Source organism: Rhinopithecus roxellana, chromosome 20, assembly GCF_007565055.1.
Source record: "Rhinopithecus roxellana isolate Shanxi Qingling chromosome 20, ASM756505v1, whole genome shotgun sequence".
NCBI classification, from domain to species: domain Eukaryota; kingdom Metazoa; phylum Chordata; class Mammalia; order Primates; family Cercopithecidae; genus Rhinopithecus; species Rhinopithecus roxellana.
In genome coordinates, this window is record NC_044568.1 from 27,518,682 (window position 1) to 27,532,569 (window position 13,888).

Sequence of the window (13,888 nt, forward strand, 5' to 3'; positions counted from 1 at the left end):
AAGTGCTGGGAGTACAAGTGTGAGCCACTATGCCTGAACAGCTGAACAGTGTGTGTGTGTGTGTATATATATATATATATATATATTTGAACAGAGCTCACTCTGTTGCCCAGGCTAAAGTGTAATGGTGCAATCTTGGCTCATTGCAACCTTCACCTCCTGGGTTCAAGTGATTCTCATGCCTCAGTCTCCTGAGTAGCTGGGATTACAGACATGGGCCACCACACCTGGTTAATTTTTTTTTTTTTTTAGGTGGAGTCTTGCTGTGTTGCCCAGGCTGGAGTGCAGTGGTGCAATCTTGGCTCACTGCAACCTCTGCCTCCCAGGTTCAAGTGATTCTCCTGCCTCAGCCTCCCACGTAGCTGGGATTACAGGTGCATGCTACCACACCCAGCTAGTTTTTGTATTTTTGTAGAGATGAGGTTTCTCTATGTTGGCCAGGCTGGTCTCAAGTTCCTCACTATACGTGATCCGCCCACCTCCACCTCCCAAAATGCTGGGCCCCCAGTGTGTATTTCTAATGGGCTATTCTGGGTGATTTTCAAGTAAGTGTATTTTAAAGCAGACTTTTTTTCCCCTATGGTCATACAGAAAAAGCTCTCCATTATACTGTGCCATGAATAATACTTGCATGCTCGATTGAGCTATTGTGTAAATAGTTAAAACTGTATGCTGTATTTATTAGTTGTTTTCCCTTCCTCTGTGTTGTTAAAGTTGAATGGGAGAAATCCAGACCCAATTATCCATGCCTCAGAATCTAAGAGATTTTTAGGATGGCACATCTTCAGTGTCATCTCATCTTCTACTGTGTTTAAGGATTCTGCATTCAACAGCCACTTTAAAGCTTGCTTAGTAAAACAGAAAATTACACACAAAACGACGAGAAAATCACCCGCATTTATTTACTCAACAAATATTTATCAAGAGTTGACTATATACTAGGTCCTGTGCTAAATATCCTGCAGATTGTCTATAGGTCAGAAACTGTGGGGAAGAACAAACTGAATGAGAAACTTTCTTCTCCTTGAAAATAAGTATATTTTATAAATAATTGAGGCAGAGAAAATGCTAATACTTCCTTTTTGGGAAGAATCATTCTCCAGGGAGACATGCTTGGGCCAGTCATTTAGCTGAAATGATCACTAAACATACAAACATACCTTAAAATTCATGAGCAAGGACCATAATAAAGTGAGGTGTTGTATATGGTATACGATTTCCGTTTTCCCACCATATATACAATTTGGGTCATTTTACTTGGTGCCATGGGCTAGGAACTCTAAGGGCTGGGAAACAATCTTGGTTTCCCAACAATCTATATCATATAGGTAAAAACTGTAAAACATATCACAGTGCAGATGAAATCTAACACTACTAGCTCATTTTATGCTGCTATGGAAGCAGTGAATTAAAATTAAGTCCTATACTGGGGATTGGGTCTTTTATCAGGGCAACTGAGATCAACTGTAAAGAAATTTTCAAATTTCCCTTCTTATCAGGCAAACGGATGGACAATGAAGCCAGTTCAGAGGCCCAGCCAAGACAATGATGCACAGGGAAGCTCCCTCGAGCTCCAGCTGTCACCTAGTACTTCGAAGACACTGAGCGGTAATACTGCAAAGTCGTGCTGTCATTTTTTTAATGTCTCACATATATTCCAAGCAATATCCATTAGCAAACAAACATCCAGGAATAGTGTCATCTCATCTTCTACTAATAACCCTTTATTTAGTATCTTAAAAAAGATTTTGTAAGACACAAAACTTTCCATCAAAAAGTTGTTTATTTAAAAATACCGTCTCCCAATTCTGATTCCATATCAAATTAAATCAACAAGTGATATTACAGCAATAAATCATCAAAGTCATGAGTAGGGAGGATGGCAATGACCCCATTAGCTCATTCGTATAATCTAGTAAGTGAAATACAAATTCAACTCATTCACTTCTTCATAAAAGGCAGACATAAGCAGTATACTTCATATAAAAAAACTAGTTTATAAAGCTTGTCTTCATATTTCAGTTTAAGGTTCAGCTGATATAAAATGCCTTAAAAGACCATCCAAGCGATGCTTTGGATTTTCTTTTTTTGCAAAATTCAAGGAAAACATGATTGTTTGAAGTTTCTTCACTGCTGGTGAATTAGTTAAGAGCTACCTGAGATTCCTTTGCACTTTCACTCTTCCACTCTTTGAATTTCCGGTGATTAAAATATGTCAGAGACATAATTTAATTGAGAGCGCTAGAAACGGCACACAGATCTCAATGCTTAAAAACGTTTCTGGCCAGGCACAGTGGCTCATGCCTGTAATCCCAGCACTTTGGGAGGCCAAGGCGGGCAGATCACTAGAGGTCAGGAATTCAAGACCAGCCTGGCCAACATGGTGAAACCCAGTCTCTACTTAAAAACAACAACAACAACCAACAAAAACCCAGGTGTGGTGGTGGGTGCCTGTAATCCCAGCTACTCGGGAGGCTGAGGCAGGAGAATCGCTTGAATCTGGAATGGCAGAGGTTTCAGTAAGCCAAGATCGCGGCACTGTGATACAGCCTGGCAGCAGAGTGAGACTCCATCTCAAAACAAACCAACAGCAACAAAAAGAAAAAAATCAACAACAGAGTTTCTGACAGGTTTTGCAAGTTTTTTTTTTTTTTTTTTTTTTTTTTTTTTTGGAGACAGAGTCTCCCTCTGTCGCCCAGGCTGGGGTGCAGTAGTGTGATCTCAGCTCACTGCAACCTCCGCCTCCCAGGTTCAACCGATTCTCCTCCCTCAGCCTCCCGAGTAGCTGGGATTACAGGCATATGCCACCATGCTCATGCATGGAGTTTCACCATGTTGGCCAGGCTGGTCTTGAATTCCTGACCTCAAGTGATCCACCCACCTGGGCCTCCCAAAGTGCTGGGATTACAGGCGTGAGCCACCACGCCCGGCCAGGTTTTGAAGTTTTTACAGAATATACAGAATGTAAGCATTAACAGATGACCTTTAGAAACATATACATTCAAAGAAAACCTTTTAGTATTCTGAGCATTGAATAGTTTGGGGGAGGAACTGTTTCTTTTTGGGATTAAGAAGTCAGTCTTTTCTCAACAGTTTCTTGATAAGCAATAAATCTTCTCAAATTCATTTTCACATTGTCAAGAACACACAGCTGATCTGTGCTATAGTTACCTCTCCCTTCTTTACGTATCTGCAAAAAAACCAAAACAACAACAACAACAACAAAAAAATCATATGTGACTTGGTAGATATTATTAATTCATTTATATAAAGTATTTAATCTAGGGTGTATTTAACTGTTTGCTGACCGAGACAGCTGCAAGAATTTGGAAAAAACGTTTTTACTTCCAAAGTAAATGGAACTCGGTAAGTAATGAATAAACTGAGAATGTGCATGTTAAAAATGATAGTTACAAAGGTGACTGAATGGCAGGTGTTAAGAGTTATATAAACTATAGAAAGGAATTATGTAAACTATGAATTGGGAAAATAACCCCTAACCTCTGACAGGTCTGCTGTTCAGACTGATTTTCCTAGTTAGTATGCATTGCTATGGTAATAATATTTAATTATTTTTCTTCTCTCAAAGGTATAAAGCCTTAATTAAATTCCTTTGTTAGGCTGGGTGCAGACTCATGCCTGTAATCCCAGCAGTTTGGGAGGTCAAGGCAGGTGGATTACTTGAGTCCAGGAGTTCGAGACCAGCCTGGGCAACACGTGAGACCCCATCTTAAAAAAAAAGAAAAAATTCCTTTGTTAGCCAGAGGTTAGTCTGTAGTGTTGTGGTTTTTTGTTTTTGGAACAGGGTCTCTCTCTGTCACCCAGGCCAGAGAGCCGTGGTGCAGTCATGGGTCACTGCAGCCTCGACCTCCTGAACGCAAGTGATCCTCCTGCCTCAGCCACCACAGTAGCTAGGACTACAAGCGGCGCACTACCATGCTGGAGTAATTTTTTAAAATTTTTAGTAGAGGTGGGGTCTCACTATGTTGCCCAAGCTGGTCTTGAACTCCTGGGCTCAAGCAATCCTACAACCTTGGCCTTCCATAGTGCTGGGATTACTGGAGTGAGCCACCATGCCCAGCACTGGTTTTGTTTGTTTTTAATAGAGATGGGTCTTGCTTTGTCACCTAGGCTGGAGTACAGTGCTGCAATCACAGCTCACTGCAGCCTCCAACTCCTAGGCTCAAGCGATCCTTCTGCTCAGCCTCCTGAGTAGCTGGGACGACAGGCATAAGTCACCACTTAATGGCTAACTTTAAAAATTTTTTTGTAGAGACAAGTTCTTGCTATGTTTCCCAGGCTGGTCTTGAAATTCTGGACTCAAGTGATCCTCCCGTCTGGGGCTCCCAAAGTGCTGGGATTACAGATGTGAGCCACTGCACCTGGCCTGTGGTTTTTTATAACAATTGTATGGAATCTGAGTTTGATCTCACCTCTAGTCTAGAGCAGTGGCTCTCAGGTTTTAGTGTGCAACAGCATCACCTGGAAGGCTTGTTAAAAAACAGACTGGTAGGCCCATCCATAGAGTCTGTGACTCAGTAGGTCTGGAGTTGGGGCCAAGGACCTGCATTTTGAACAAGTTACCAGGCGGGGCTGATGCTGCTGATACAAGGAGGGCACTTTTGAGAAACACTGCTCAAGAGAAGTTCTTGATTGTACATAAATGCATTTTGTAGCTAAATATACACTTAACAGCCTTTAATACAAATTGTGGCTTCATTTCGCAAAAAAAGTTTCATATAAATAACTACAGGCTAGCCTCTGGCTAGTAAGAAATCTCATTAGAGCTTTATACCTTTGATAAAAGAAAAACATTATGTTATTACCACAGCAATACATACTGAGTAGGAAAATCAATCAGAACAAAGACCTTTCAGAAGTCGGGGGTTATTTTCCCAGTTCACTGTTTAACCTTTTCTAAGCACCTGCTTCTGCAGACTTTGATGACTCTAACTATTAATATATCTTCTTTCCTTAAAGTTGCAGGGAAACAGGGGATATTTTTTCCTTATCTTGCAAGCTCTTTATCCAGAAATTGAAAGGACTGTAACCTTTAAAAACAATATGGTTGGGCATGGAGGCTCACACCTGTAATCCCAGCACTTTGGGAGGCCAAGGCGGGGGAACACCTGAGGTTGGGAGTTCGAGACCAGCCTGGATGACAAGGCGAAACCCCGTTTCTACTAAAAATACAAAAATTAGTTGGGTGATGTGGTGGACACCTGTAATCCCAGCTACTTCGGAGGCTGAGGCACAAGAATCACTTGAACCGAGGAAGGAGAGGTTGCAGTGAGCCAAGATTGCACTACTGCACTCCAGGCTGGGCAACAGGCAAGATTCTGTCTCAAAAACACACAAAAGTAAAATTAAATAAATGCAAAGTGTGTACGAAAGTGCTTTACAAAATACAGAGTATAATACTGACATATATGAAGCATTGTCAAAATTACTGAACTGTTAAAAAAAGAAGAACTTGTCAGATACCATTTTGGCTTCAGTTTCAATAATTCAATAGTCACACTGTTAAGCTATGATTCAGTCAATAAACATTTTACAAAGTACTGGGGATGCTGTGCTACGTATGGGGATTTGTCATGCACATGCTTCTGAATTGCACAGCGGTAACTACACACACCTTCATCCCCACAGAATGTTCAGACTTATGCATTTATAAGTTAAATGGCTACAAACCTTCATTTTAAAGACCAGCTGGAATTCTTTCAGAGCAGATAATAATTTAATTTGAATCGAGGCTCTTTCGGCTTCTTTACCATCTGCAAAAACATCAAAGAGGGCATCCAAAGCTTCTCCTGCTACCACCCACAAGGGAAGGATCTTTGGTGGTAACCTCAAGCAGAAAGCACCCAATATTCTGGAAACAACAAAACACATTTAATATGACTAACACCAGTCTCCAAAACAAGTACCAACTTTGAATGTGGCAATAACTCATGCATACTATTTTATATACAAATGCCAGGGAAAAATTAAAACTTTAAGAGATTAGACTTAAATACTTATAAACATACCGAAGTATAAGCAAGATAAATTCAACCTATTATAGTTTATATTCATAAAGTGAATTAAAAACCATAAATGACGTATGATTTAGGAAATCACTAAATTTTCCTCTCTACCTCTCTCAAAAAGGCTTGCTCTATGATGTCAAGATGCATAGAAATCTTATCTGTAACAACGACAACAAAAAATCTGCTTTTAAAAGCATAAGAAAAACACTTTAGGGCCAGTCGCAAGTGGCTCACACCTTAAGTTCAGCACTTTGTGAGGCCAAGGCAGGAGGATCACTTGAGCCCAGGAGTTCGAGACCAGCCTCAGCAATGGCGCAAGACGTAAAAACATAAAATAGGACTGATCTGAATCTAATCTAGTCTGTAGATCTAACTGTCAGTGTGCAAGACATAAAAGGATAAAAGAACAAATTTAACACCACAAGGTAGCAATCAGACAAATCCAGAAGGCTGGACACTATATAGGACAATTGATCCAGGAGCTGAGAATAACCAGGTGATGCCGGGGAGGAACTGTTCAAGATTAAGAGAGAAAGAGAAGACCCCACAAGAAACATAACACGTGGACTTCAGCAGTGTAAACAAGCTCTATGTAAACAGATAATTTTGAGGCAACTGTAAAATTATGAATATGGACCAGGAATTAGACACACTAAGAAATAACTGTTGCCGGGTGCAGTGGCTCATGCCTGTAATCCCAGCACTCTGGGAGGCTGAAGGGGGCAGATGGCTTGAGCCCAGGAGTTCAAGACCAGCCTGGCCAACACGGCAAAAACCCACTTCTATTAAAAATAGAAAAATTAGTCAGGTGTGGTAGGGGGCACCTGTAATCCCAGCTACTTGGGAGGCTGAGGCAGAATTGCTTGAACCCAGAGGAGGAGGTTGCAGTGAGCTGAGATCGCACTACTGCACTCCAGCCTAGGTGACAGAGTGAGACTCCATCTCGGGGCCGGGGAGGGGGGGAAACCTTTGCAAGTATCATTTTTCAAAAATAGATTCTTAAAAACATCAGTCATCACTGTAAAGTTCTTAGCAGGTGAAGAGGTACTTCATAATAATGAGTTTACTATCCATCAGTCTCACACTTCAGCAATTATTAGCACACCAAAGGGTAATTTTACTATGACTGTCCTTTTAATTACTAGTGACGCTGTACTCCTAACAGTGCAGTTTGTAAGCAACTACGCCAAGTGTTAAGAGTAAATATGCTGAGGGAATTCCTAGTATATTGGCACTACCAGGGTTGCTGCTTAACATTCATGGAGTGGTATTAGAATTAACTGTGTGGTATTTTTCAGAATATATGTTGCCTGATGTGCAAGGAAAATGGTGTAGATTGTTCCTTCATCAGCAGGAGAATGTAACATGCATACATTGGATCCAACAGCAAAGGCAGAAGGCATCTTTTAAAATTCTGAATTTGCCCTTTCACTAAAGAGAGATTTATTTTTTTAAAAAAAGTACCTCTGGAATAACATTAAATTGTAAAATGTGGCTCAACTTTTCAAGTACTTACCTAATTAATACACATGGTTAGATCAAGCCAAAGGGTACATTCTAATAATATAACTCAATAAAGCAACTTGATATGACTTCTCTTCATATCCACACAAGTTTTAGGAAATCCTACACCAACAGTTCTTCTTCTCCCATTTCTAATTATTTAACATGTTAGGTCAGAAGCAAATTGTTTTACCTTAAGAGTTTCAAGTGTACCATCTTCTTTGGCAAGGACGCTGCCAGTGATTCCTAAAATGCTAACGACATTCACTCTAACCCCGACATTACTACTATGAATGCCTGCTTTGCATAATGTCATCAGCTGATCAGGAGGCATGCACTGTTGAAAGAGAAGAGGAGGGTATTTATAATGTTAAACTCAATCAATTATATCAGCATGCGAAAACTGGACTGACAGGAATCTCCTCTATAGGCTGCAGGATTTTAAGACTGACATAAACTCCTGGCAGGTAAGTTACTATTAATATATACTCCAGTTCTCCCAGACAGAGCTGGTAATTCTTAACTAAGGTGAGCCCTGCTCATGTCGCTATTGTTATCTTAATATCAAAGGGGTTCCAGGTCCTATTCATTTAATTTGATGAAGACTTTCATTCCAGATGTACACAGACTAAAGAGATTCCAATTTCTTTTTAATATTAATAGTTAAAAAAAAAAAAAGCTTTGAAAGCATAAACAGGATTGTGCAGCTTTAAAAAAACTGGCTGAGTCTATACAAGGTAAGAACTTACTTTGAGATGTTTGTATTATCATAATTAAACATTGTAAAAACCATTACATTATATGGTGCTTCTACCATGCAGTGGATAATTTTCAGTTTAAGGCTGGGTGCAGTGGCTCATGCCTGTAATCTCAGCTACTCGGGAGGCTGAGGCACAAGAAACACTTGAACCCGGGAGACAGAGGTTGCAGTGAGCTGAGATCATGCCACTGAACTCCAGCCTGGGCAACAGAGTGAGACTATCTCCTACAAGCAGTAGCACAGTGTGGTGATGAAAGGCTTGGAATCTGGAGCCAGACACCCTGGGTTCAAATCCTAGCTTCACTACTTAGCACTCGTGTGTGCCCCTACACTAGACTAATTTATTTTTAGTTTTTGTAGACATGAAGTCTCACAAAGTTGCCCAGGCTGTTCTTGAACTCTTGGGCTCAAGCAATCCTTCCGCCTCAGGCTCCCAAAGTGTTAGGATTATCAGCATGAACCACTTCACCTGGCCCTGAGCATGGGCTTTGAGTAATTTTCCTTAACCATCACACTGATCCCATAAGCTGCTGCTTACATACCAGGGGAAATCTAATAAAAATACTGCTATTCCTATAGGCCCTAGAGTATAAGGTTTTCTGGTCCATCCAACAGCCACACGGCATGCTATGCATCCCACTACCATTCCCATTTCTTAGAAACTGAGGGTCAAATTATGCTCTTCAAAAAAATTCTTAGCTTTGGAAAGCTGAGGCAAGAGGATCACTTGAGGCCAGGAGTTTAAGACCAGCCTGGGCAACATAGCAAGACCTCATCTCTATTAAAAAATAAAAAAATAAAAATAAAGTATAAAAAAATTTAAAAGCATTAAGAAAAAAAGTATATAAAGAAGTAAAAAGAAATAGTGTTATTGTTAGCAATAACAAGGGCACTGTTATTTTGATACTATTAAGTACATTCTGTAGGATAAAGCAAATAATAGCTTTAAAGTCACTACAATTTTAATGTTACTACAGCAAACAATTTTAGTATCACTGTACAGCAAATAATTTTAATGTCTTTTAATGTCACTACTACAAAGTACATTCTGTAGGAGAAAGCAAATAATAAAATTTTTGAAAAATCTTTTTTCTTTTCTCTAATTTTAATTTTTAAAATTATGTATCATTATTATTATTATTATTATTATTATTATTATTATTTCTTGAGATGGAGTCTCGCTCTGTTGCCCAGGCTGGACTGCAGTGGCGCAATCTCGGCTCACTGCAAGCTCCACCTCCCGGGTTCACGCCATTCTCCTGCCTCGGCCTCCCAAGTAGCTGGGACCACAGGCACCCGCCACCATGCCCGGCTAATTTTTTTGTATTTTTTAGTAGAGACGGGGTTCCACCGTGTTGGCCAGGATGGTCTCGATCTCCTGACCTCGTGATCCACCCACCTTGGCCTCCCAAAGTGCTGGGATTACAGGTGTGAGCCACTGCACCTGGCCTATTTTTTATTTTTTAAGCCAGTCAAACTTAGCATGGGGGGGTTGTATACCAACTTTAGTGACACTAATGTTAATAAGCTCTGATAACCCACTACAATCAGACCAGTTGCAAGTAAGAATTTTAATGTCACTAATGTATCTTTTTGGGTACAATGTATCTTTTTGGTTACAAATGTACAACATGGTAGCAATAAGCACTCCACAATTCACTTTCCCAACTAAAGACATCAGAGCTTCTTGGAGAAGTAACTAATTCCAGGGTTTTTTTTTTTTGTTTTGAGACAGAGTTTCACTCTTGTCACACTCTTGAAACCCAGGCTTGAGTGCAGCGCAATTTCGGCTCACTGCAACCTCCACCTCCTGGCTTCAAGCAATTCTCCTGCCTCAGCCTCCCAAGTAGCTGGGATTACAGGTGCGTGCCACCACGCCCAGCTAATGTTTGAATTTTCAGTAGAGATGGAGTTTCGCCATGTCAGTCAGGCTGGTCTCGAACTCCTGACCTCAAGTGATCCGCCCACCTTGGCCTCCTAAAGTATTGGGATTACAGGCATGAGCCACTGTGCCCAGCCAGATTCCAGGTTTTAAGCAAGAAAATCTTATGCTTGGAAGCAAAAGTGATCAAAAACCTAAAATTCTTGTCAAAGAGACACAAGAGCCAATTTGAAAGGACTCCTACTATCCAAAGATGGGATGAATTTGGCAGCAAAAAGCATGACTGTAATGGAATGAAATACAAATATATTTTAAAAACCCTAAGTTCAAAATGATACTAAAAAGGAAAAAAAAAAAATCACTGGCCACTTACAGAGATTGCTAGGATACCTATTCTGGAAAAAAAAAAAATCATAGTTAATAAATGTAAAAAAAAAAAGACAAAATTAAGATATCTCTATTCTGCAACCCACTAATGACATAATGGAGCCAGGCAACTACAATCACTGGTTATGAAACCATTAATGTGAACTCACTAATTAATCTCAGCTTCACTATTTTATGATACCACATGATTCGTGATATAAATGTAGGAAATATATATAGCACTATAAATTATTCTTGCCAAAAAATCTGGACCTGTCTAGATTACTTATTATAAATATAAAAAAAAAAACAAAAAATAATCTGGACCTGGATCTAATTAAGGCTCTAGACCTAGCTCCCAGCTCACAGGAAACACAGGGGACAGAGGACTGCTGAATGATGCCATCATGATGAGTTGGCCAAATCTGCCAGTGTGGAAAACACTACGGAACAAAATGAGAGTTTCTTCAATGGGTAAGTGTATGGGGAAAGCAGGGGAGTGAGGGAAATGTTATAGATTAAGAGATTTAAGAATCTAAAACCAATGAAATCACTGAATTGTACACTTTAGTTATTTATTTATTTTTGAGACAGTCTCTTTCTGTCACCCAGGCTGGAGTGCAGTGGCGCAATCTCAGCTCACTGCAACCTCCACCTCCCGGTTCAAGCAATTCTCCCTGCCTCAGCCTTCCAAGTAGCTGGGATTACAGGCGCCTGCCACCATGCCCCACTGATTTTTGTATTTTTTGTAGAGATGGGGTTTCGCCATATTGGCCAGGCTGGTCTTGAACTCCTGACCTTACGTGGTCCACCCGCCTTGGCCTCCCAAAGTGCTGGGATTACAGGCGTAAGCCACGGCAGCCGGCCTGAATTGTATACTTTAAATGGATAAACTGCATGGTATGTGAATCAAATCTCAGTAAAACTTTTTTTTTTTTTTTAAAGAGATAATGGCTGGGCGTGGTAATTACAGGAGTGCACCACCATGCCCAGCTAACTTTTGTATTTTTAGTAGAGATGGGGTTTCACCATGTTGGCCAGGCTGGTCTCGAATTCCTGACCTCAGGTGATCTGCCTGCCTCAGCCTCCCAAAGTGCTGGGATTACAGGTGTGAGCCACCGTGCCTGGCCACGTTAAAATACATTTTTTTTTTTTTTTTTTTGAGACGGAGTCTCGCTCTGTCGCCCAGGCTGGAGTGCAGTGGCCAGATCTCAGCTCACTGCAAGCTCTGCCTCCCGGGTTTATGCCATTCTCCTGCCTCAGCCTCCCGAGTAGCTGGGACTACAGACGCTCGCCACCTCGCCCGGCTAGTTTTTTGTATTTTTTAGTAGAGACGGGGTTTCACCGTGTTAGCCAGGATGGTCTCGATCTCCTGACCTAGTGATCCGCCCGTCTCGGCCTCCCAAAGTGCTGGGATTACAGGCTTGAGCCACCGTGCCCGGCCTAAAATACATTTTTAAGGCAATCTGGGAAAACTGAATTCAGACTGCAACTAGGAAAACTCAATTCAGAGTGCAAACCAAAGGATAATAAGAAATATCCGTTAATTTGGAGGCTTGGGGTAATGGTACCGGGGTTAAGATTTTTAAAAATTTAATTTTCTGTCAGACATGCATACTGAACTACTTAATAAAATACTGATGGGTCAAACATGATTTGCTTTAAAAATACTCCAGGAAACAAAAATAAGGACCCAGTGAGATGAATGAAACCATGTCACAAGAATGACAGGATGCCAATAACCTGCTGAGGCTTGGTGACGGTGCATGCAGGCTCATAAGGTTATCTCTGCTTTGGGCATCGTAGCTCACACCTGTAATCCCAGCTACTTGGGAGGCTGAGGTGGGAGGATTGAACCCAGGAGACTAGCCTGGGCAACACAGTAAGACCCCGTCTCAAAAAACAAAGCAACGGAATTATCTCTGCTTTTAGGAATGTTTGAAAATCTCCTTAGTAAAAAGTTAACAGAAGTGGTAAGGCACCTATGGGAGATGAAGTGCACATGGATTGCTGTGAAGGGTGAGGAGGACATGCTTGCAAAATCTGTAATGAAATGTTGGGAAAAAAAAAAAAAAGAGCTGGATATGGTGGCTCACACCTGTCATCCTAGCACTTTAGGAGGCCAAGGCGGGTGGATCACTTGAGGTCAGGCATTCAAGACCAGCCTGGCCACACGGCAAAACCCCATCTCTACTAAAAAAACAAAAATTAGCTGGGTGTGGTGACGCATGCCTGTAATCCCATCTACTTGGGTGGCTGAGGCACGAGAATCATTTGAACCCAGGAGGCAGAGGTTGCAGTGAGCTGAGATCGCGCCACTGCACTCCAGCCTGGGCGACAGAGTAAGACTCTGTCTCAAAAAAAAAAAAAAAAATAAAAAAAAAGACCAATGATAGATAAATTATTTACAACATATTTATCAATTAAGTTGTATTGATTAAAAAGCACTTGTTTAGCTAGTAAGCCTATATATTTAAAATTTTTTAAATTAAATTAAAAGCACCTGTGTGTTGCTGACGGTAGGGCCAGAAAGATATTACTTTTTATTTTAATCACTTTTGTTTTCTTTTTTACAAATATAACGTATTACTCTTGTAACAGAAATATGTATTTTTAAAAATAGTGAAGTAATGAATTTTGCCTCCATAATACAGAATCTTTACAAGTTTCATACAAAAAATTTTAAAACTCTTACCTGGGAAATGTTCTTGGAGGTCATTGTTTGCAAAAGGGCCCTCAAAGCACTACTTATGGCTTCTAGAAAGTCAGCATGTTTAGCAAAATCTAAAACATAAAACTGAAATATAAAATTTGCATTTCTCCAAGATAGGCTATTTTGTAGAAGCAGCAAACGAAACAAAGCATGCTAAATGTGAATAAATGCTGTTCTTAATAAAACAAACAAAAAAACCCTCGATATTTAAGCCAAAATATTTAGTTAACAGTCCCCTGTACACTCCAAACCTAAGTCTGAAAGATGATCATGGTTGAAATAATCACAGCAAGGAGGTGTTCTACAGACAGTCCTTGACTTCAGACACTGGGTTTTCATTTGACTCACACGTTAGCACATAATAAACCTGAGCTAGCTTTTGCAGACTGAATTCTGTCATTCATAGATCTCCATCACGGTGCTGGGTAGACCTACCTTTGGTGGAGTCAGAATGTTTCCTTGCCAACCCAAACTCACTGCCTAGCCACAAACTGTTGCTTGTGCAGAGCCAGGACATGACGGCACCATCATTTTAACTAACCCAACATCCCCTTCCCACTCCTACTCCTTATTCGCACACTTTTCCTATTGTCCCTTCTTCCCACACAGGACAAACAGAACACCAGGAGTAAGCC

General features: G+C 40.6%; 1 protein-coding gene across 1 annotated transcript in view; it reads right to left on the reverse strand.

The window, feature by feature from the left end:
* Positions 1-2,876: 2,876 nt before the first annotated feature.
* Positions 2,877-13,888, reverse strand: part of HEATR3 (HEAT repeat containing 3) — a 44,239-nt gene continuing 33,227 nt past the window's right edge. The window contains 5 exon segments of the mRNA XM_030924861.1: positions 2,877-3,190; positions 5,692-5,820; positions 5,822-5,872; positions 7,726-7,869; positions 13,236-13,324. Of these exon segments, the coding sequence (XP_030780721.1) occupies positions 3,068-3,190; positions 5,692-5,820; positions 5,822-5,872; positions 7,726-7,869; positions 13,236-13,324 (536 nt within the window). The 3' untranslated portion in view covers positions 2,877-3,067.